Genomic DNA, 25,742 nt, shown 5'->3' on the forward strand with positions numbered 1-25,742 from the left:
TATAAACTTATTAAAATAGCTAATTAAAACAGCAACTCCAGTCTGGAAAGTTTCACATTAGCTAAAACATTTACGTTTACTAACCTGTTCATTAATTTTACGTCAAATTAATGTACTCAGCACATCAAAAATTGTGAAGAATAAAGGAAGTACAGAAAGCATAACAAAGATGACAAGCAGACAGACAGAAGGTGTCTGTGGAGACTGTAGAGTATAGTTCAAGATTCCTTACAACATTAAATGTGACTATTTAAGTACAAAATACAGCTGTCAAACTAGACAAGGTTACTGCAACAGCGTTTCACACCTCGGAGTCATCCACTGCGCTGAAAGAGGTCAAATGTTTTAATTAGCTGCTTGAATCCAGAAAGCAAAATCATCATCATCATCATCATCAGTCACAAAATTATTTCCCACTTATGCTATGGTGAGGTAGGACCCGAATCATGGAAAGAGAAAGTCAGAATGTTAGTGATCTACAGTATATACAGCATATCCAATGAAATGGGCCTTTTAATCATTCACACATCATTCAGTCCCTAGGAACCTTGTGTCCGCCTCATAAGCCTAACATTCAACAGTTTTTTTTTTTTTTTCTATAAAAGTACCCTCAAATTTTTAACAATATCCAGCTTAATCCTGCATTATCTTTAAACATACTAGGGGCTTCATTCTCTCAGGATTTATCTTGGAAAGAACACATTACCTGAGAGATTTATCTTGGAAAGAACACATTACCTATCTCGTAAAATCTGCTTCCATGAGATTAGGTGCGCTGAGCCAGCTCCATACCGTCATTATCCCTGCACAGCTGTTGACTTTATACACGAGTTTAATCGCCCGTGTAGAGTACAACTCTCATGTGTGGGAAGGCTCTCCACATACAGCTCTTCTTAACAAGGTGGAGTCAAAGGCTTTTTGTCTCATTAACTCCCCTCCTCCTACTAGCTCCCTTCAACCTCTATACCTTTGCTGTACTGTTGCATCTTCATCTCTTTTCTATCACTACTTCAGTGGTCACTGCTCACCTGAACTGTCTGCTTGCATCCCTTCTCTACTACGGTGGGCATGTAGCACCCATCTAGCAACAACTTCTCATCCGTTTTCTGTCCAACTCTCTAATGCAAGAGTTAACCATTACTCCCAGTCCTTCATGTATACAACAGGTCAACTCTGGAACTGTTTCCGTCTGTATTTCCTATTGCCTATAATCACCAGTCTTTCAAACGCAGTGTGTCCAGGCATCTCGAAATCAACAGTTTTTGAATATGGCGCTCTCTTATCCTGTTTTTGTTTTGTTCCTTCTTGGAGGGAAAAATTTACAAGCTCCTGGCCTTTGGTTTCTTCTTCCTTACATTTAAAAAAATCATCATCATCATCCAGACGTCCTTTCCCACTCTAGGACAAAGTAAGGAGTAGCAATGTCCAGACAGCCCAAATTTGCCCAATCTAATAGGCCAAGCTTCCATTCACTCATCATTCAAGCCCCCGGAATCCTGGCTCTATTGGATACACCAAACATTCACCACGTTCTGTAGCTTCACATAAACGTATCCAATAAAGTCAATTAAAAAATAAATAAATAAATAGCTATATAAATATGCTTAGCTGCCTACTGATGATCTGAGTGTCTGTACATGTACTGTTTTACCAGCAGTTAAACAGTTATGTAGGTATAATTAGTTGCTTATACGAAGCAAGCCAAAAGCACAAAGAAGGGTGAAACATACCAGTTATTGAGAAAATAGAGTTGCACCGATGACTGTCTTCCTCGTAGTGAATGACAAGGGTTGGAATAATTCTTTAGTCCCAGGATGCCAGCATCACTGGTGTGTGTGGTATTATCGCTGGCATGATCTTCGACAGCTTTCTTTTTTCTGAATGGATATCCAATAGTAGTGTCACCATTAACTGGTGGACAAATAATTTCAGATTTAGAGTTTGAGCAAAGAGTGCCCGTGACTGACTTACAAAAATTTAATGGATAATCTGATACAGAGTTGGAGGTTCTGCATACATGTTCAAGGTCAGATGCTGAGTTTGTAACTAGATAGTCTCTGGCAGATTTTGGATCACTGCATTCATAATCTGTGGATGGTCTGGCACCATCATAGGTAAAACTGGAATGTTGACTGCCATGATATTTGTCCCACATAATATCAAAGGCATCATGGAGACTCTTTGCCCAGGAGGATCTCTGTTGGCTTCCTTCACATTCTACATCTGACAGTTGCTCAGAAGACAAGCTTCCATATCTCTCCCTCCTTATGCAACACCCAGAATCCCATGTGTCTCCAAAATGAGGGGAATCTCTATCCAACTCGGTGAGGCTTGAAGGATTACTCAATTGATGGGTGTCTCTCTCATACACAGTTTTCCGATAAATATGAGGTCTTCTGGAGGAGCTGAGACTGATGGCAGAGTCCGAAGTGTCATACAGGGACACTTCTGGTTCAGGGTCATCCAAATTCTTTTGGATATCTGCACTACTGAATGAATACCTGCCAGCAAAGGAGTTGTCAACAATTTCTTGTCTACTTAACACAGTATCTACAGAATTATCTGCATGCTTCAGGTACAAAGAACAAGGTTTTTCATCCCACGACTCTGGTACAAAATGCTCTTCAATGGATTTATTACTGTTCTTCATATTTTCTTCATTACAGTTACTAACAGCCCCTAATCTCTGGTTTACACTTGGGTTCGATGCTTCCACACAGAGTTCATGGTCCTTAGAATCTCCAATATTGTACAAACTATACTTTGGTGATTCTCTGTCACTAGATACCAAGGGATGATGAGCATTTTGTGGTTCTGCATTACATGACTCAACATGTACTGCAAAGGAATGTTCAGACTGAACATGCACTGGATTAGGGGTATTTAATTCTGCATTATTATAGCTTTCCCTCTGACTCTGATGATCTGCATGGATTGATTCACTCTGGAGGATGTGAGCAGGACACTCCTCCATGGTAAGACTGCATGGATAATCCTGACTCTCTATTTCTTCCTCTTCATCCAACTGGCAGACAACATCACTCAGCGGAACAAACATCTCACCTTGATCTGAAGACAAAAACATTTGTAAATACAACTACATTGCACATCTGGAAACAATAACAGTGTAAGAATGGAAATAACTCTACTTAGAAACATCTTTAACGACAAATTTTTAGCCCAACACAGTGTCATCTTCAGGTATATTTTATTATGGTTTTAAAATGCCAGCACAACTAAATTTGTAATTTAATTAGACAGCTCTTAATCATTAATAATCACTTAGATAACAATCATAAAATCATCGTTAATCATCATCATCATCCAGACCTTCTTTCCCACCCTACGGCAGGGTGAGGGGTAGCAATGTCCAGACAATCATAAAATAATTACAATAAAAACACACACACACACAAAGGAACTCAAGAAACAAAAAGTGACAAAGCAAGAAATGGAAGTATTAATTAATTGCATGTCCAGATGCACCTGTGTTCCAAACTCTTCTAAACTTGGAATCAGACAGAATAACCTAACCCCATAACTTTTGTGAAAATCAACCATAAGATGATGCACTTTAGTGTGAATGGTCTTGCCTTTATAATGGAGTCAAGAGTTTGCAGGGTCAGGAAAAGTGGAGCCAGTAAGGGGGAAGTGACTTCATATGCATACCCTAAGTCTTCAGGATGCTTTATTGTAGGTACACACATTTTTCTAGGAGTAAATTCAAAACCAAAACTGCAATTTGCCCAAAAGGTGAAATTAAAAAAATAAAAATAAATAAAGCTTCCTAAATTATACAGACCAGGTGGCCAAAGTGTAACAGTTACTCCGAGGGGATGAGCAGTTACTTCAGTACCACTACCACCTGCCTCGCCCAAATCCCCCTTGTTTCTTGAGAATGCAGAGATGGGGGCCTGTGTGGGACTGAAGTCTGGGGGAGGCTGGTACCAAACAGCTTGGCTTGGTATTGGGTGCCTGCGATGGCCAAAGTACAGGACTGTCCCAATCATATCTCCTCGTATTAGAACAGTACTGCCTCGAGGAAGTAATGAACCTTCACTGTTGAGAAATATATAATAAACATTAAAAAATTATCCTCTCAAAGCAGTATTATTTAAATCAAATTGACAGCTCTTAATGCAGCCCTCTAATGATGAACTCATTATGGTAATCATTAATCATTATCATTTTGTAAACTTAAAAGACTATAAAAGAAACACATAACTTGGATACCTGCAAAAACTTAGGGAGTTGCTCCATGTGCTAATACTCACTATGTTTATAATATCTAATCTAACCTGAACTACCATAGTAACTATCATCCAATCTGCCTAAACTAGCTAAGACCACAGCCCCCGTCTACACTGCTCTAACCACCTTAACTTGGCCTACAAATGTCATCTCTCCATACTGAAGCTGGACTGCAACATGAGATTACCACCAGAATTTCATGCAAGCCACAAAAGAAGGGCTCTGGAAAGAATGAGGTGAATACATAACCTCTTGCAACTTCGTTGGCAAAAGTAAAAATATAATCATCTAACTTTAGCTAGAACATAATACTGTATTGACATATTCTACCGCTGAGATACAGAAAGTAAATTCCCTTGGCCACAAACTCCCAAAAGTTGCCAATGCTCACCTGATAACTGAAGTTGGTCACCTCCTCCTGGCTCACACAGTCACATACTTTCTAAAATCCTTTCCATGATAATTATTCGTCAACAGTACATAAATTCTGCAATAATGTAATCATTTGTTATTATACCAGTTTTCTAGACATGATTTACTAAGAAAAATATTGCAGAACAGTTACTACATACATCAACTGACAAGTGGTACGATAGCATTCATCACATAATACAGTACTGTATTACAAGTCTTACTGCATGTTTATTTTGAAACATCTATCATGTAGTTTTCAAACAGATCAATGCTTCATCTGGCGAATGCTGAAGTGAATGTACCGAATGTTACTTATGTAAAAAGTATAATTTTCAAAACCGGAAACATGGAAAGACAAAACCGCCAGCTGAAATCATCCGCGTCGAATGAGCATAGCACATGGTGCCTGAGGTTAGGGTAAACGATCTTAAATTGATCTGTACTAATATTTTGCATTCAAACAGCTTTATATCATTTTTATACATAGATATATCAATGCAAATTTTTCATATATTGAAACAGTAAGGAAAGAATATGAGTCAGAGTGATTAATTGGTGTTTGAGACAGGATGCTAATGCTTCCATGCCAACCACAATACCATTCGTGGGACAAGAACATTATTTCATATGGTCGTCACCTGAGGTCTACTAACATCTTGCAATCAAATCACTTTGTATTAGTTTCATATATACTGTAGATATACGGATATAAATTTTTCATTTCATTCAAATAATGAGAGAGCATGAACATCAATGGATTGAGCTAAGAACAAGGTTGGTCCTGGAAATGAGACGGTATGCTAAACTTCCTTTTACTTATCATAATGGAGGGTCTTTTCCTCACTGTGGCAAGTAAATATGTTTTACTTGTGACTACAGTGATACTTGAAGCATATAAAAGAAAGTACAGTAGTTTAACTGACCAACTTTTAATGTATTCAATAAAGTTATCAGGTGAAAACTGACAACTTTTGTGAGTTTCTGGCCAAGGCAATTGCAAAAGGACAAAAATCTCCACCAAGTTAACCCCCTTCAGCCTAGGAATATAGTTTTTCATTCTGTACTTGCTTCCTTCAAACAATTTTTATTAAGCACTGATGAGACTTTCTGAACTGCAAAGGTTAAATGCTGCCTTCACCTCAACTTGGCCTACATATGCCACCTCTCCATACTGAAGCTGGGCAGCAACATGAGATTACCACTAAAATTTCATGCCAGTCACAAAAGAAGGTCTATGAAAAGAATGGACAGCCACTGTATTGTCATATTCTACCAGTGAGCTACAGAAAGTAAATTGCAAAATGACAAAAATTTCCACCAAGTCAACCCCTTTGGCCTGGGGATATAGTTTTTCATTATTCTTGCTACCCTCAGTTTGATTAAGCAAAATGGTATATCTGAACGAATCTGAAGGAGGCAGAAGGTGAGGTAGGCCAAGGAGAAGGTGGAGTGATATGGTGGATGAGTTTGTGAGGAAGAGAAGTTTGGAAGTCGGTGAGGCTAGGGATTGACAAGAGATCCAACTGGATGGATGAATGTTGTAAGAAGTGCATGATCAGGGATCTGGCACCCCTTTTTAATGTGAAAGCATTTGGATTGACTTTATCGGAAACGTTTACGGGAAGGTACAAATTGTGGTGAAAGTTTTTGGCCTAGCAGATAGAGCCAGGATTCCAGGGGCTTGAATGATGTGTGAATGGAAGCATGCCCCATTGGACTAGGCAAACTTGGGCTGTCTGGACTTTGCTATTCGTCACCCTGCACTAGGGTGGGAAAGGAGGTCAGGATGATGATGATGATGATGATGATGATGATGATGATGATGATGAGACTCTCTGAACTGCAGAGGTTAAATACAGCCTTCAATAATCCCTTCAGGAAAATAAATATTTCCTAAGCTAAATACAAGTGCCTGGAAGTGCCAAACACTATCCTTGGCCAAAAGAGTCTAAAGGGGACCAACTATAAGGCCTGACCTGGTTGTAAGGGCATACACAGCACAGGAAGGATCCGATAAGAGCCGCATACAGACCACACATTCACATCCGGACAGAGGGTGAGGCGCACAAAGATCCTGAAAAACACAAAATATAAAAATCAGATAATGTTGCTAAATCCCCAGAAACATACTGTACATGAAAATGCCTGCTGAAGTTCCACTGCTACCTATATGACTAACCTGCCATTTACCCCAGTATATCAGGGTGGTAGGTGGGCACGCTCACCATCCACTCAATCAATGTAGTACTGCTTTGGGTGTCTGCCGTTTCCTCTCTTCCTTCCTTCCTTCCTCTTCTTTCTTTCTTTCCTTCATTCTTTCCTCATCCTTCTGCCTTAAGGTGACTTTACATTCCCTCTTCTGTTTTTCTTTCCTTCACTCTTTCCTCTTCCTTCTGCCATTGGGTGTCTCTACACTGAGTAACAAGCCAAATGGTTTCCTGTACACCAGGAAACCATTTACTACGCTGGGTGGCAATCATATAACCAAATTATGGCACCTGGTTGTTTAGTGGGTAAGTAAGGTGCTCCAATCAGACTGATCCTGTGTAGGTTTATATTCAAGGAGTGGTTGGGGTTTATTGCTCAAGTAATGCCACTCAGGGATGAGTGAGGCTGGTCACTCTCATCTTAAATGTCAGGAACAACTTGCCTAGCCCTGGGCTCCTACACTCCTAATGGGGCGGCATAAGATTGGATGATGGATGGATGGATGGATACAGCACCAACTGAATGTAAAAGTTACAATGTACGAGATACATTCCTTACTTATGATAAGAACTGCCTATATGCACACCTACAAGACAGGGGGAGTTGGTGGTATGCCACATGTCCAGCTCAAAAATGAAAAAGCCAAACTCACACCACTACCATTTTTACAAACTAAGTCCTTCATCAAAATTTCACAGAAACAGTACTCTATTCCATTCTTACAACAAACCACTCACTCCACTCAATTTCCTGATTATCACAAAACTATTGAAAACTTCTTTACTTCATCTGTCTGTCTGTCTGTCTCTGTCTCTGTCTCTGTCTCTCTCTCTTTCAACCCACCTCCTGAGCAGGCATGGTAGACAGAGGTGATAGAGGTGGCTGTTGGCTGTCACTGCAGTCCATACGAGGTGACTGCTCCTCTTCAAACTCATCCTCCTGCATCACACTTGCCAATTTTCTTGCAAGGAGCTTTACTGCTGCACTCTCTGTCCAAGGTTAGTACAGTGAAATAAATATCATCACCATCATCATCATCATCCAAGTTATAAATTTGTTCGTCTACAATATAAGTTGCAAAATATTTAGTCTGACATGCAATACCAAGTACACAATGCAAGACAAGATCAGCCACAATCCTTGACAGAAACATAAATATTGCACTACATGCAAAGGAACGGTAAAATGGATGACTGAAAATGTTTTAGTCCAATCCGAGATAAAGGTATTCTCAATTATGTGATTTGTCACTTTCAGGAAATAAAGAGTTGATGACACAAGATAAGAGAATGGAAATGGAAATACAGTGACTGAAAAGTCCGGAAATGGATCCCACAATTCAGAAAAGGCACTATAATGAACTCACAAACAAAACTTATGTTTCTCAATATCTTCTCAACACTAACTTTTTCTGAGGTGCTGATGCTTCCTAAAGGACATGCTACAAAAATAAAAGCGTTGCTATCAATGTAACAAATTCAAACGAACCAACTGCACAAAAAGATGAACTTTAGATAATAAGATAACCTTTCTGCCATACACTTAAAACTTGCACTGCATGGAGGAAAATGAAAATATAATTTCTGAGGTACAGAACAAAGACAACCTACCTGTACTTTCTACTGTACATGTATATCATTGCTAAGTGAACTCTGTAGTGCAGGATGGAGGCTGATTATATTCAGGTAAGTATTAAGAGCATGTCTTCCTCTTCACAATTTAAGATTTAACTTTTTGAGCTTGGAGATATCTTTTTCATTTTATTTTTTGTCATCTCCTGACAATTTCATTTGGGTCAGGAGAGACTTTTTAACCTGGAAGGGTTAAGTATAGTATTATTGAACTCCTTCAATAAGAAACAACTATTTCGGTTTAATAAAATCATCTAGAGGCAACAGCCACAAACTAAGAAGGGCATCTCTGGTCTAAATGGGTTAAGCATTCGGCCTTCTGAGTCACCTGAAGAAGTATGTGGTGAGTGTGATGATGGAGGATTGTAGACTTCAGCCACAGTGACCACATACGAGCGGCTACCATTACTGCCCCTCCTGCTACCTTCTACACCCCACTCCTGGCTACCGCTGCTGTTACTGCTGCTCTGTTGGCTCAGTGTGCCACTTGATGACCCCTGCAATACAAAAAACATAAACCATGTGGTCCAACAATCCTCCATAACATCTTTTCTCAACTCACTCATCAGTAAACAGCTTTTCCTCAACAAGGCATAATCAGTTAGGTTTCTACCAACATTCAGTTCAGTCTACAGTCTCTCTCTATTATGTATATTCATAACTTACTTGTGCTTAATGCAGGTAAGCATATGAATTTCTCATCTATCTATCTATAGCCCGACGCCTTAATCCCGCAAAGGGTGGCCGCAGACAAAACGCCTCCAAGTCACTCTGTCACCCACCATTTGACTCCCCTCCCCCCAACTCACCCCCCCCTCCCTCATATACCTCTCAACTCCATCCCTCCACCTCATCCTTGGTCTACCCCTCCCTCTCCCTCCCTCCACCTCACCTACATACACCCTCTTAGTCAGTCTTTCATTCTCCATCATCTCCACATGTCCAAACCACCTCAGTGTATTTCTCCTAATCTTTTCAACCACATCCACATCTACCCCACAACGTTCCTTCACTTCTTCATTCGTCAACCTGTCCCTCCACGTCACTCCACATGCTCCTCTCAAGTAACTCATTTCCACTGCTCTCACTCTCATGCATTACTTATCCAAGGCCTTGTAAACCGAGGCAGATTCTAATGATTGTGTGCAATGTCAAGAGCTGTGAATTAAGAATATAAATGAATGGAGGTTACCAAGATGCCTAAGGAAGAAATGTATGATGTGGAAAAATTGTCCTAAATTAAGATGAGACAAAATTAACTGAATAAGTGGGATGGTATGACAAAGCTACTGTATATGGTTTGGAATGAGCACATACAGATGAAGAGGAAGTTGGTATGTTGATGAATGGTTTGTTGTGAAAAGGAATGAAGGACTACAAATTATTAAATCATGGTACATGTATGTCATGTCTAATCCAACATGCAGTAGGAAATCTCTGATTGTGATGGGTAATCAGCAGCTCAAGATGTTGGTACTGGTTCTGTGCAGGATGTCCTGGGTCATCCTGGCATGGGGTTTTACAAAAAAAGTTATAATGGTCACTGGCTAGCAGACGTGCCAAGAAAAAACATTAATACAGTCTCCGCTTGCATACTGCGCGATCCTAAAGCATGAAAATTCACATAACACGGAAGGCAAAATTCAAGGCCCAAAACTGGTCACAACACAAAAATGACAGATGTAATACGGGTGGAGGAAGCTGCCCATTTTTAAAAAACCATACTGCAAGGCAACAATAAAGATAACGCAGCCAGAGGCCCTAAACTATGGTTAAAACAAGGTCATAACGCGGTGGGAACAGCATCATGTGGCCAGTGATAGTCATAGCGCGGGTTGCATCAATGCCGTATGACAGTCAAGTGTCTGGTGGGGTGTCGTTATGGTCCACTGAGCATTCCTGACCCAGCTGAGCCTACCCTCTCTGTGTCCCCTGGCTGAAACATATGCTGTGTGTGATTTTTTTTTTTTTTTTTTTTTTTTTTTTTGACCACCTGACCCAGCCCGACCATGCCACAACACTGTGACCCAGCAAGACGTCGAAAGAGTCTGACCCAGGAGAAGCAGCTTGATGTCATCAAGTGGAAGGAGAGAGGCGAACGTAATGTGCCATTGCCATGATGTATCAGGTAAATGAGTCAACTATTCATACCATCATGGGGAAGAATGACACCATTATGAATACAGTGCGGGCCTATGGGGGATCTACCATGGACCAGAGGATTTGAGTGTCTGACCTTGTGCTTGTAATGATGGCGAGGATCCTGGTCATGTATTTGAAACGAGAGGCGGGAAGGATTTCCAATCAACTCCATTAACATAAGGAGGACGGCCCACCACCTGTATGCTGTAGCCTGCTGTAAGCTGTCCCGACCCCCAGGCAGATTTAAGGCACTGAGTGGTTGGCTGGGCAAGTTTACGAAAAGGAAGGACTTGAAAAGAGTACAAGTGACAGGAGAACAAGCGTCAGCAGATGCCGGAGCAACAGAGACATTCGTGGATGTCCTATTGGAATTTTCAGGGATGGGGGTTATACTGCTAAGCAAATTTATAATATACACAAGACAGGACTGCAATACAAGAGGATGCAAAGGACTACATATATCTTGAAAGAACACTGGCAAGGCAGGGGTAGGAAAGTAGATAAGGTAAGCATCACTCTACTTTTGTTTTGTAATGTTGCCAGCCATAAGTTGAGGCCATTACTTGTAAGTAGTTAAAAAAAAAAAAAAAAGTGCTTTAAGTAGGTGAAACACATGAATGAGTCCAGAGTTTATTGGAAGATATCGAAGACAGGGTGGATGACAAGGGATATTTTGAATAGGTAGTACAAGAAACACTATTTGTGGTGCAAAGAGAAGGTGTGAGGAGTTTGGCATGCCATTTAAATCCTGTTGGTGTCTGATAACGCATCAGAGCACCCAGCCTACTTGGAGGGTTTACATTAAAGTGTTAAGGTTGTGTTTTTGCTAGGTAACACGACGTCCCTTTGCAACCCCTAGACCAGAAAGTGGCAGCTTGTTTAGAGTACAATTATGAGATGATCCTGTTTGAGTATCTGAGGGAGCCCACAGACAATTGTGAGGGGGAACATCTCCAGCAGGAGGAAGTGCTTGATGATGACGAGGAGGTGGAGGCATCGTCGTCTGATAAGGAGGTTTTGGATGACCCACCAGATCCCCAGCCAGGTCCCTCCCATGTGCCTCAGCCTGATGCAGCTGAACCGGTGCCTGGTCCTTCTTGTGTGCCTCAGCCTGACACTTCACAGCATCGCCTTTTAACAGTGATAGCTTTTTGGGAAAGCAACAGTATGAGGAATGTCATCACGAACATTCTTAAGGTGTAGGATTTGGTGTCTGTGGCAACAATACATCACGCCTGGTGAAACCTGGCACCTGAATTGTGTGCCACTCGAGGTGGTGAGGTGCAGTCACTACAAGCTGTGAGGTGATGCAAGAGGAGGATTTGGTCGAGGTGTTGAGGACAACATGACACCCGAGGATGCCATGCAACACATCGACGAGTTGGACAGGGAACATTGTGAGGCACAGAAGCATGGAGATCAGGCTGAGGCACAAACCATGGCACCAGTTATGACCATGGCTCACATAAATAACATCTCGGGTGGTGCAGAGGCAGTCAAGGAAGCTATTATGGCTATGGACTGGATGAGGTTTGGAGGGCTGATATGCTGAACACTGCGTTGAAAGCAATGCGGCCGCATGAAGGGCTAAAGCAAGAGAAAATATGACAACACCACCAGACTCTACTCACCTGGTACTTTTGTACTCGACAGATGCCAGAGCAGCAACACCCAGAGGAAGATGCTATGTCTGTGGATTCTCTTGACTTTGAGGGATTTGTGCACAAGGCATAAGAGTTACAACAGAGGATTGTGGATGTACAGGATTTACCTACTTCCTCAGATGAGGATCTTATGGAGCCAGGACGGCAAGAGGACCATGCTGGGGACCAGTAGGAGTCCTGCCGTGCCTCAGAACCCCACTCCCCCTCCCCCCAGCAAGCCCATAACCTCTTCCATTCAAGGTAAGGAATCCTCTAGTGTTTATATATAATGAAGAAATCATTAGGTAGGTAAATGTCCTGGGAAAAATCCCTGAAAAATGCCCCAAAAGGTGAACTTGGGGATGGCTTGGGTACCATGAAACCCTTTAACATGTAACCATATGGCCCAACAATGCAGAAATCTTATAAAGCAGGACTTTCCAGGTACAATATCAGCGTGTTTGGCCGTGTCCACACATGTACTCGAACATATGTTGGCATCACAGCTGGCAACATATTCTAGAACATTTTTGCAGCAGTGGGTTGGACTAATGTATGCAAACATGTTTCGGTGCAGCTTCGAGCACTGGCAGCAGAGGTGATGGGATAAGTGTATTCACACCAGGCAGCTGAGACTTCATCATGATGTAGCCAACATGATCTGGATGCTGCTGTTCCCAACATATCTGCAATGTGTTCTTTACTGTGTTGCTTACATGTTGCCAACACTTGTTTGTGCACATGTGTGGACATGCCCTTATGTAAGCACTGACTGTATTACGGTAATAAAAGTAACCATACACTGGGATAAACTGGCAGTCCTCAAAGTATGTTCCAAAAATATCATTATTCTTTATATAGCTAGTACTGTAAGCTGGAGGAATTGGCCAATCAGTGTTGTACATGGCAATAGAACTTGACAGGCAATTCAATGTTGTTGTTGTTGTAGTTGTTTTTAATGCAAGAAAGAAGGAAAAAATATGCAAAAATGCAACTTATAATAAGGACTTCCTGCACTTAAGAGTTTAGTGTAGGATCATACACACCTTACTGCTCAGGCCAGCTCTTTGGACCTTACGCAGGCTAATGGTGCTGTACTTCCTCCTCATGAAGCGGGACACTGAAGGTGCACGGTGCAGATTTAGACTTCTGGTTGAGGCATGAGCATGTCCTCGGGAAAATCCACACATACCTTCCTTTCTGTTTGCATTGGCATCAGTAGATTTACTGCGAAGAAACCCACATCCAACTTCATCTTTCTTTGCCCAAGGACTGTTTGCTGAGTTTCTTTGATTAACCTGTCTTTCTCGGCAAGCTGTGCAGTAGAACTGATTACCCCCAGATTCACAGTTTTGGCATACTTCTTGTACAATATGACGGTCATTTCCAGACAGTTTGCGTGCTGGGCTGTTCAGGAAGGATGGTGGAGCAGATCCACACCTGGGAATGGCAGAAGCTTTTGAATTATGAATAAAAAGTTGGACTTAATATATAAATTGTAGCTAAAGTACTTCACTCACTCCATTTAACCTCAAACACTGCTATGATATTTTGCTTCAGACTGTATCTTCTGTAATAATTGTACACACACTAAATTCAGTCTATATAAACATGTACATACCCAATACATATGTACAATATTCTTAACATGGTATTGGTAAATCATGAACAAATCTGAAGCACCAGACACAATGAAGGCTTATGATAAACAATTATCAAACATCATATGCAAGAACAACTTAAAAATATAGACATATAAGAATGCACGCTACAATATTCAGCGCATTCATGTTTTATGCAGCCTGATTCAGATTTAAATCTCTGGCAGGCTGATATCTGAAGATGGCAATAGCTGTCTGAGGGTTAAAAGTTGTAAAATGGTGCTCACCTGAGAGATGAGGGTGACTCTGGAAGACTGTCTACTTGAGAACCACTGTGACAAATCACTCCAGAGTCATTGCTGGTGTTATTGCTCTCAAGGACTGACACTTTCCTCTCCAGCTCTGATATTTTTTGCTCTAACCTGGACAAATAATCACGGCCTGAATAAAGATACTGTAAAACTGCCTTCACAGATATGATATAACAGTAAAAAGATACCGTAAAACTGCTTTCACAGATAAGAAATAACAGTAAAAAGGTTACTACCACAACCATTGTAAAATAAGTACTTTCAAATCCAGTTAGAGGGCACAGAATAAGTCTAGTAAAATTAAAATTATTTTGTTTGTTTCATTTTGTTTTGTTTTTGAAGGCTCCAGCATGCTTGCACATGTTGGCTTTGGTCACCTGATGGTGGCTCTCTATGCTGCTCGATCTCCGGCAGCTTCCCTATTCAGTCCCTTATCCCAGAGGTCACATTCAATGACCTCGCCCCAGGTCTTTTTGGGTCCAACTTTTGCAACCCTACCCCTAACATTAATACTTCTCACTTTCTGCACCCAATTATCATCTCCCATCCTTTCCACATGCCCAAACCACTTCAATCTACCTCTCCTCATCACAACACCAATACACTCCAGTCCCATCCTACCCTACAGAATTACACTCCTAACATATGCAGCATTCAAAGATCCCTTATCATGGAGGGAGAGTCCTCTCACTGTCAGGAGAGGTAACAGCTCCCTGAACTTCTTCCAACTGCTTCTCACTCTAGCCACTGAGCTAGCTCCAACCCCATCTCCAGCACATAATATGTCTCCCAAATAATAAAACTCTTCCACACGCTCATGAGACTCGCCAGCAAGTTCAGTCCCCTAATGCCTAGCAATCTCCACATGCTCTCCTTGACACACTGCACACATGAAATCAGCATTATCTCACAGTCTACCTCTAATACCACTACATCTCTTATGCACCCACTTATCACAAACACTGCAAAAGATGGAATGACTTCCCACACCCTTGTGACAAATCACACATGGCCACTCTTCCACTTTTTTGACAGTACCACCACCAGTCCCTAGATACCATCATTTTAATTTTATCTGCATTAACTCCTAAGCCCTTGTGCCCCATATCATCTCTCCACTTCCTAACCTTTCCTCCACCTCCCTTTCATTCTCTGCAATCAACACCAAATCATTAGCATACATCTCCCATGGGAGTCCATTTCTGAAGCCACAAGAGAGGGCTGCAAGTACCATTATAAACAACAAGGGGCTCAAAACTGACCCCTGGTGCACACCAACAGTCATGGAAAACTCATCACTCATATCTCCATTCACCCTTACCTGGCTGCGGACACCCACACACATGGCCTTAACGACCTTCACCAGACACTCTTCAATCCCAAGCTTTCTCATTGCCCACTTCACCACCTCTCTGGGGACGCTGCCAAAGGCCTTCTCCAAATCAACAAAAACAAAGTACAGTTCCCTTTTCTTTCCTATATATTTTTCCTGAAGCTGTTGAACAATGAATATGGCATCAGTGGTCTCCTTGCCTGGCATAAACCCAAACTGCATCTCATCAATACCGGTATTCACTTTTTCTCTAATCACACCTTCTATAACTCTCTCCATTACCTTCAATTTTTAAAACCTAAGCATTAACTGCATTTGAGAGACATAACTCACCTTAGCTATCATTACCGAAATTACAGTACCTATTTTCAGAACAAAACAGCATATTAGCCTGTAAGTATCAGCAGAAAAATAAAATATGGTACTCTGACACCATGCCTTCTCCTAAGGACTCACATACAATATTGGAGCTGGCCATGGTACAGTAGAAGTTTTCAATGGATTTAGGATTTGACCAAGTGCCAAGACAGTGGCTGAATCAGTAGAGAGGTGGCCTGCAGTCTTAATGGACCCATGCTTGAATCCCAGGTGGGGCTGGGAACAGTTTATGGATCTGAATTTCATAAAAGCAGACTTTACCAATCTACCAGATGACCTGCCGACATGTCATAAAAATACCCCCACTATTAACAGTACACCAGTCCTGTATGAGGCAGCCCTAGCATGTACAGTATTCAATATGCGTGTTAGCGCATAAGTGGTGACATGTAGAGGTGTATGGTAGGTAGGAGGACTACTGGTCCTTGAGGGCAGGCTATGAAGCCTATGTCCAGAGTCAGACACATTGTATATAAATATAAATATATATATATATATATGTACACTCAAACCTCGATTTAAGGGACTAAATGGGGAATCAACTTGTCCCTTATTTGAAAATGTCCCACACTTGAAAATATCCATTGTTTTACCACATATAAAGACAATCTTATTATGAAATGCAATGATTGTTTCACTTTTCTTACTTATTTATATGATTATGAATATTATTTTACGGGTACCGTGTAAAGAAACATATTAATGTGTATAATCTAGACATTACGTGTCGCTTTTGAATGGTCTTGTCCGTTTGTCAGGTAGAATAAGGAGTCCCTTAAATCCGAAATCCCTTAAATGAAGGTCCCTCAAATCGAGGTTTGAGTGTATATATATATATATATATATATGTATACATGTATACTGTATATATACTCATTACTTCCGAAAAGTTGGTGGAAACTGATGGGAATACTAAATTTCAAAGTTTAAAGAGATTTGTAATACTTTACTGAATTTTCTGAGTTTTAGCCTCTCTCTCCCCAACTTTACCCTTGATGAGGACCAATACCTCATCTTGTCACGGATGACATGGGCGACGCTGGCACAAAGGGTGACTACGCCATGCCGGGCACTGGCCACCACCACCCTCACTGCTGCTGACACTGCCTCCTCTCGCTCTTGCTCTGTAGGGGACAGCCAGTTTCACTCATGGGTTATACTCTTGTCAGTTAAGGAGGCTCCTTATCACTTCTTACCTACCAGTTTATTTCTGTTGCTTAACCCGAGACGTCCTGTCGACGTATGGGTACATTGCAACATTTTGCATCTGCCAGTCCCGTCGACGTACTGGTACGTTTTGCAATTGCAAGGTCCCTAATTTGCACAATTTTCAATTTTCACGCATGATTTTTCGTAAGTATACACGGGACACCTTCCTCTATTCCTCTACAAGATGCCAAGCAGGGACAATGCCTTACACCGCATAACCTCCCCCCCCCGCACGCCATTGTCTCGGCAATTCACCTGTTACCAGTGACCCTGGCCAATAAAGACATTCAGGGCCAAAGTGATTCCCCAATCGATGACAATGTGGAGGACAAAGTTTACATAGCATTAGAGGAAGAAACAGTCAGAAATGATGATCAGGTAATGTGGCAAAAGAAGGTCAGGAATGGTGATGAGTTAGTGAGTGAAACAATGCTTATAATGCCTATATTACTGTTTGAAAACCAATATACTCTCATACTACATATAAATTCGTACCAAATAAATAAATAAATACCGTTTAGGAGTGGTGTGGAATAGTTATCCTCCCATAGAACTCGTTTTCTTTGCAGCCAGCCTGATAGAAAACCCTGTAAGGTAAGGAGGTACTCCTACCTGTATCGAGTATTTTAAACCACAGGTGAGCGATTTCTCTATGAATTTTCGATGTTTCTCACCAAAAGCGGGTTTTAGCAACAAAAAAAAAAAAAAAAAAAAAAAAAAAAAAAAAAACCAAAAATGGTCAGGGCTGGGGGGTGTCAGAGGTGCGAAAGTGGTCGGGACGTGGCGGGTTAAGCAAACTACAGTATATATTAAAATGCTATAAATAACATAAACTATTCTAAATGCTCTGCTGATAAAAATGTACTGGTAGTGTATAAGAAAGCTTCCTGGCCTAAACCCATGAGAACATGGCACTTGAATCTTTGTCCCAAGAATTTCTTTAATTTGCATATACTGCAAGGCAACTCATGGCTCTTACTATCAAAACCTAAAACTGGAAAATAGCAATTCTTTTAAGACCATTGTGTATACACTGTTTATAAAAAATAAACAAGGACAGATTTCATTCACCCATGTAGGACAATGAAATTTTCATTTATTTCTACTACTGTCAAATGACGATATTCAGCTAAACCACTTGTAACTAGGGATGTACTGTACCAGTATTTTGTTATATTATTCTTGCCACTTCCAAACTATTTATGCAACCTGAAGGGGCTAATAAAGTATATTATTTATCCAAACCAGTTCCAAAATTTCCCTCTACGCTGACTATAACTGTCTGGTAGTAGAATGTTATAAAACATAAGTCATCAGATTAAAGGGGTTAAAGGAGACTTCTCTCAATGAAGGATTTAGAAACAAGCTCCAATATCACCTTCAGCTCAGTACTGTACAATACACTCAAACCTTGATTTAAGGGACTAAATGAGGAATCAACTTGTCTTTTACTCGAAAATGTCCCTTACTTGAAAATGTCCATTGTCTGACCACGTATAAAGACAATCTTATTATGAAATGCAATGACTGTTTCACTTACTTATTTATATGATTATGAATACTGTATTATTTTATGGGTACTGTATAAAGAAACATATTAATGTGTCTAAACTAGAAAATCAATATAATTAAAAAACAGTAATGTCTGTTTGTCAGGTAGAATATGGAATCCCTTAAATCCGAAATCCCCTATATGGAGGTCCCTTAAATCATGGTTTGAGTGTATATATATTTTTTATGTAATACCAAGTTTGTTTGTTTTCACGACCATTTTATAAAAATTTGATGTGCCAGATCATCAGAACCAAATTACCGAAACTGGATTTTTACCATTAGATTCAATCTATCAGATAAAGCAAATGACCTGAAAATTATACTGACATGTCATCTACACAGAGATATTACATGCAAATCATAATTACATACTTACTGAACTTACAGACTGAAAGTATTCAAATCTGGATGAGTTTCAGGCTGTTAAGATTGTATTTGTAGTTAGATGTGACGCAGATCAACACTGTATAATCTAGGAGTTCCTTTCACTTATTTAAAATTATTTACAAAATATCCTGAGTACCTGTACTGTATACCCACTGTCTGGGAAAGTGCTAAAGTCCTCTTACTATCTGCACCCAACTGTACCCTTTGTTATATGGTACCAAATGAAGCCAGACAACTTATCTGAATTATGAGAGATTCAAAGCTGAAGAACTTTATCAGGAATCAGACAATTCTTATAACAATGTAAAGTTTAGCTATATATCTTACAATTCACAAAGGTAGAAACCGTACCTTAAGCCATTTATGGGAATAAACAAGGGAGGAGGCTCAACTGTGGTGCAAGATACAGCAACACAAAAAGATAACCTGCAACTAATTAAGGCACACAAATACAACTTAATTTTTTACAACGTTAATCATTTCACTGTCTCACTACTCAACATAAGTAAATTAGGTATTAAAAAAAAAAAAAGTAGAAAACTGGTATGATAACATGCAGTGTTAGTGGATTGCAACACACATACACACATGCATGCACCTGTGAGCTGCCTATGCCCATATTAGCTACTGGTAGTCTTCTGATTCTGTACTTTCAGCATTACTGTATTGATTCTGTACTTCTGGCATTACTGTATTTGTTGTCTTGGGTACCCTACAGCTCAGCTATGTGTCCTTAGCAATATCATTAAGAGGTGACACGTAAGTGTATGCAATATTCCAGTATCATACCTTGGTAGGCTGTAAAAAGAAATACACATATAAGAAATCAAGCATCTTCTCTTTCCCACCTGTATTTATAAAATAAGGTGCTCCAAGCCCACAGACTCAGGCTGGAGAACTTAGTCAACTTTCTCCTATTTACAGCTACCACTTTTTAGTAATACAATTCTGTTGACTGGCTTACTGACTGAAGTATCTTGGATTGGTTCACCTGTCTTGCTGACAGTTCACTGCTTCAGCAAACAATATAAAGCACAGCTAACAGATCTGGTGATGCTCCTTTTTTATCTTAATGCCCTTTTTCTCACTCCACAGCATGCACAAGGAGTGGGTGAGGAATTCTTTTTTTCCCCATGTGGATGATGATGATGATAATAATGATGATTAGCAGTTTAAACTGAAAGCACTACCTAGCAATTGGGAGCATTTAAAGAATAATGGTTTTACGGCTAACTACTGTATGATTGTTACAGAAGTAATCCCTCTAATATCCGAACGCCCAATATCCAAACATCCCCACTAACCGAACATAATCGTCCCGGGATCCAATATTCCCAAAATGGGCCAAAAACTGCAAAAAATTAAAAAAAAATCTGACTTTTTTCCAACCCGTAATTTGAAATTGCCGCGTGGCACCGAACAGCTGTTACACCATGGTCCCTTCACCCCTTCCTTCCTCCCCCCTCCCCTGTCAGGGTTGCCATTTGGTATTTTTCATTACCAAATGTGGGCCAATTTGGTAATGAAAAATTCGTTTGGTAATGAATCAGAATAATGCATTACCAAAAGGTTTTTTCACATGTATGAGGACATACCACGTTGAGTACACCGCTTCCCGTTCGATCAGCGAAGTTAAGCAACATTGGGTCTGGTTAGTACTTGGATGGGTGACCGCCTGGGAACACCAGATGCTGTTGGCATAACGTTCTCCCTACGTGTCAAGTGGGGTTGGTGGAGGATTAGTGCCCCTCCCTGTAAAGCAATTAACTCTAAGCCTTGGCCACCCCGTTTGGGATACATGGCATCTGGCAATGAATGATGAGGATACACAGGATGGAGATGGTGGATTGTTTGCTCTCTCTGATTAATTTGGTAGCCTATATAGTGTGATAATAATCAACATGCTGTTAATTATAAGAAGAGTGATTACATGTATTTCCACTTGTGTATATAATTAGTGAAGAACAGATGCTAGCTTTACGAATTTGGTAATGGAAATTAAAAATGGTAATGAAAATTGAGGAGTTTGGTAATGTGGCCGTTGCGATCTGGCAACTCTGTTACCCCACCATCATCAACAGTCACAGCCTAACTCCGATCGATAGCAGATGCTTATAGCATTGCAAGCCACAGGTGCTTGTTTTTTGTGAATAAACAGTGAATAAACTGCAATAACCTCGCCAATAGAACACACGGGAATTAACAGTGTTGTGCAGTGTTAAGAAATTAGAATTTAGAGTGCAGACAATTAACTGTGGACTGCAAATTGGCAGTTCAAACCAGTCCAGGAGCCAGGGACTTGTAAGTACCCAGAATGTTTAATATTGTATAAACTCACCTCTAAAACCTCATTTTATGGTTCTTTTGCATTTATTTCAGTCTTTTATGTCCCTTATTGGTGTGATTTGGGTCTTAAATAGGTGCAATGCATGTCCTGATGGAGTTGTATAGGTGTTTTTCTGAGTTAGGGTCCATAAGTACAAGTCCAGGAGGCTGGGGCCCAATATCCAGACAGGATCACTATCCAGACATGCCTTTGGCTCTTTTACATCGGATATTGGAGGGATTACTGTACAGTATTTTTAGGGCTGACTATGATAACTATGTCACATTTGCTGAGAGCCTAGGTTTCACAGGATCTCCTGTTGTGGAGTGAGGATGTACAGCTTTGCTGTACTTATTTACAATTACTGGTAAATTACAAAAAAGTTGTATTCGGTGACGAACCCTTCTTTCCACTTCAGGTGGCTCTATACTGAGTGGTGCGCCTAATAGTTTCCTGTAACTCATATTTAAAGTCCTGGGTGATAGCCATATAACCAAATACTGTTGCAGGGTGATGTGGAACCCTGCCTACTATGGTGCCTCTATTAACTGAGTGAAGAGGTGTAAATGTAACATTCACCTGGGAGCCAAACCTCCAAACTCACTGCAATAAGCACTGTCTGCTGCACGGGGACCTTTGGTTCACTGCATAGGACAGTCCTGCAGGATGGGTTGCTTGCCTGCAATTAATGGGTCAGCTCAGCCAGACAAACTGGGATTCCTCAACAACAAAAACCTATGAAGATGATTTGCCAGTTTCCTCCAACTTTCAGCACCAGTTGTATGGAAAAAATTGTGATATTCTGGAACACTTTATCAACATACGATATCTGTATACCCCATCCAGTACCTTTGCTATAATGCATATTTTCTAACCAGACAAAGACCTCTAAATCCCTTGCAGTTCAGTTGACTGCCAATTGTAATCAGTCACTTGTTTTACTGCTACTTCATAAATAACTTTTACTGAATTTTATGCAAACACACCTAAGTAATCAAGTTCTGGAAGTGCTCCAGTTCTGTCAGATGAAAACAACTGACAATTGTGACTCACCTATAATACTTCTCTCTTTCCCATCAAACAACTCAGAATCTACATAGATGTTTTAAAATTTTCCATTTCCTCACAGTACAATTGCAATTCAGAATGTTAGGTTGCACATTCTTCTTCTCTTTCAGAGTTGGCACAAATTTTCTTTATTTTCAAAGATGTTCCAAAAAATTTAGCAGCATCCAAAAAAGAGGGCATGGGAGTGGGAGAAAGGGTGGATGAAGCAGTAACAACTAATGTAACTGATTTTAATTGAATTAATTTGTTGTGATGTTTGTTAGGCATCTGAAAGTGGTATGGAATCATACGGTACTGGTTTAGTTCTTCAAATTATACTCACATGGAGCATGGGGAGGTGGCTGGGGTACCAGTTCATGACAAAAAGTGAACTATATAGCCAAGTGAGTTATAACAGTCCAGGATTCAACTGGAATACAAATCTCAATCTTTCTCTCAAGGCTAAATATTATATTCTTAATTCTATACTACATTATTAGGGTACCCTACCAATTTCACATGAAAAATTCTGGTGAAAAGTAAAATGAGCAAAATTCTGGGTTATTTTAAATATTTAGAAATTCCTCCTCAATGGAGATAAAAGAACCAAAAAGGAGGACATGGTCAGGAAAATATAGACATATGGTGACCATTTACTTTCAGAATTCTACCCTCTGGCTCAGATTCCCTACTTCTCATTATTCTTAAGCTTTTAAGTTCAACAGCTGACTCAGACTGCCTATTTTGCAGATTTCATTATTGACCACTCATCTAATTTTACCTCTTTTAAACCCCACATTTTTCCTGATCTTTTCAAACTATATTCCCCACTTGTAGTACCGGCAAGATTCTAGGATATCACAGTGTGGCTAGGAACTCTTGTATCTCTCTCCCATATTTATATCACAGTATTAACACCATCTAAAGTTACAAGAAAATCACATGTAACGGCATGTTGCAAAACTAATACTACCCCATACTCTTGATCTTCTAGGCTAGTTTGTCAAAGGTTTCACAATGCATGTTTTAAAGGCTATAGCCAAGATGTAATCTGGGTGAGGTAAGAACACTTATTACAAATTATTACCAATAACCCACTTTCTGAGAAATTTAATGTATGTAAACTGGTGAATAAGCATCATATTCATGTCTTGTGCAGATTAAACCAACCCCATGTTCCTTATGCTGGAGACAAATTGTAGCTATCCTAAATAACTAGACACAAATTCACTGGATCACTGATTAAAACTAATTTAACTTATACTTTAATTAAACTTATAGACAATAAAGAGAAGCCTTACCATTAACCTAGTACAATCAAGTAACAGTTTCAAGGATAAATAACAACTACAGTACATCTTCCGCCATGCCGTCGGGCCATGACTACAATCAACTCTTTCACGGAGAGTGGCTTAACACTGCACTGCAGGTGGGACCTTAGACCAACACCCATCGCACTCACTTTGCTCATCTCCTGGCGTCTCCCCTCCCGATAAGCTGTCTGGTACTGCCTCGTTCATTATTTCCAGCTACCATTTCCTACGACAGTCAACGTTACCATTCACCTCCATCTTCACTTTCCTCCAGATACGTCAACCCTTCTAGGATAACACTTTCAAGATAAGGCGCTGTTTGTTTGAGTATTCTCAACCTCACTCACTCACTCGGCCAATGAGAAGATGGGTTATAGTGAGTCTTTGCTTGTGATTGGCTATCCTTAGGCCGCATGTTTGTTGTTTTGATGTTCTGAAAGGAGGAACTAGCTGGCCAGAGAGCCAATAGGAAGTGAGTATAAACATCGTGTATGTTGTGATTTGCTGCAATGCTTCAAACCTATTTAATATCTCTTTTTAGCTCAATAAAACTAGAAAAAAAAAGCCTCAATTTATTATGGTTTTATTTTTTTCATTCCGGCCATAATTTTTGCACAGTTCATGAATCAGTCGAAGTGGACAAAATGAGTGTTGTCATCATGGCAAAACTAATCTAAAATACTTCTATTTCCTAAGCGTCAGCAGGAGGTGACGTCATTTATTACATAGATAGTAGATAAAATAGAGTAACTTTATTGGTTGAGGTTCCTGGAAACTGCTAATGCTGCAGCTAGATATATAATTTTGGTTTTGGGCAAGGTTAGTCAGCAAACGAATGCCCTAGCAGTCAAAAGGGTTATAAAGTATCTTGATTAACCCTTTACATAATCATATAAGCACTATACATGTTAGTCTGGCTACTTTGAGATGATTTAATTTATCACAGGGAAACCCCCCAGCTGTCAAAATATTGATAATCGGTCGAGAGTATATGTCCCAGGTGACAAACCCCTTCATTCACCTGGGTCTTACATAAGCAAAGACACCTTGGTATGCACATTGAAATATGAAAGCTCTCATAGCACAGAGTTAAAAAGTATCATCATCATCTAATCCTGTGTTTCCCCATGAGGAACGTAGGTGCCTGGTGTTAGGCACGTTGGTTCTGATGTTTAAGGTGAGTGACCAGCCCCACTCATCCCTGAGTGTTATTACATGAGCAATAAACCCCAACCATCCCTTGGATGTAAACCTGCACAGGCTCAGTCCGATTGGAGTGCCTTAATTATGTACTAAACCACCAGGTGCCATATTTTGGTTATATGGTTGCCATCCAGCATAGTAAATGGTTTCCTGGTGTACAGGAAACCATTTGGCATGTCACTCAGTGTGGAGTCACCCATAGACAGAAGGAAAAGAATGAAGGAAAGACAAGAGGAAAGAAGGAAGGGAGGAAAGGGCAGTCACTGAAGAGCAGCACTGTATTATGTGAGTGTATGGTGAGCACCTCCATCTACCACTCGTTAAAAAGTAATGTTATATATTTTCCCACCCCATTTCATTATGGAAAAGTGGATTAGTATGATCATTGTCTCTCATGCTATGAATTATTGCCAGACTCCTTTGTCCTGATTCACCTTCTCTTAGTGGCTCCCTTCCCGCTACACTTTCCTACTTAACCAGGCACAGTTTCATTCAGCTTTTTTAACAGCACGTGCTATAGGGTCTGCCTCTGCCATCATTGCTCCATCTCACTTTCAACAGCTTTCTTTGGCACCCTATGAGTGTTTCATGAATGATACCTTGCCATCTCTAAAAAGAATTATACATTTTAATCCACCGTACAGTTTTCCAAGTCTCATACATAACCCCATGTGCTATCGTTTATTTATGCCTGCAGCTTGTGGATTAAAAGTTCATCAGCTGTGCATGTTTAACTTCCATGAAAGTATGTAAGAAACAACACACTTCTTCCAGTGTCTTGTTTGCCTTCA

The 25,742-nt window shown here is 40.3% G+C and overlaps 1 protein-coding gene and 1 pseudogene across 1 annotated transcript; one reads left to right on the plus strand and one right to left on the minus strand.

Moving 5' to 3' along the window:
* Window positions 1-301: 301 nt before the first annotated feature.
* On the minus strand, window positions 302-23,957 carry LOC145411663 (uncharacterized). The gene is made up of 11 exons (XM_080281668.1): window positions 23,898-23,957; window positions 16,922-17,036; window positions 14,178-14,312; window positions 13,336-13,729; window positions 8,833-9,001; window positions 7,790-7,862; window positions 6,930-6,951; window positions 6,642-6,739; window positions 3,803-4,059; window positions 1,731-3,069; window positions 302-326 (listed from the first exon to the last, which is right to left on the minus strand). The coding sequence occupies exons 1-11, from the start codon at window positions 23,953-23,955 to the stop codon at window positions 302-304; spliced, it is 2,685 nt and encodes an 894-aa protein (XP_080137794.1). The 5' UTR covers window positions 23,956-23,957.
* Window positions 20,644-20,762, plus strand: LOC145411721 (5S ribosomal RNA; annotated as a pseudogene).
* Window positions 23,958-25,742: the final 1,785 nt, after the last annotated feature.

Source organism: Coenobita brevimanus, chromosome 90 (assembly GCF_032717465.1).
Source record: "Coenobita brevimanus isolate Jiangsu-jjx chromosome 90, ASM3271746v2, whole genome shotgun sequence".
NCBI classification, from domain to species: Eukaryota; Metazoa; Arthropoda; class Malacostraca; order Decapoda; family Coenobitidae; genus Coenobita; species Coenobita brevimanus.

Coding starts and splice junctions, on each gene's coding strand:
- LOC145411663 (XM_080281668.1), bottom strand. CDS start 23,955: ATGAACGAGGCAGTACCAGACAGCTTATCGGGAGGGGAGACGCCAGGA. Junction 13,730..14,177: donor GAGTCACCCTCATCTCTCAG/GTGAGCACCATT, acceptor TGCCATTCCCAG/GTGTGGATCTGCTCCACCAT. Junction 7,863..8,832: donor CTCACCACATACTTCTTCAG/GTGACTCAGAAG, acceptor AACCTTGGACAG/AGAGTGCAGCAGTAAAGCTC.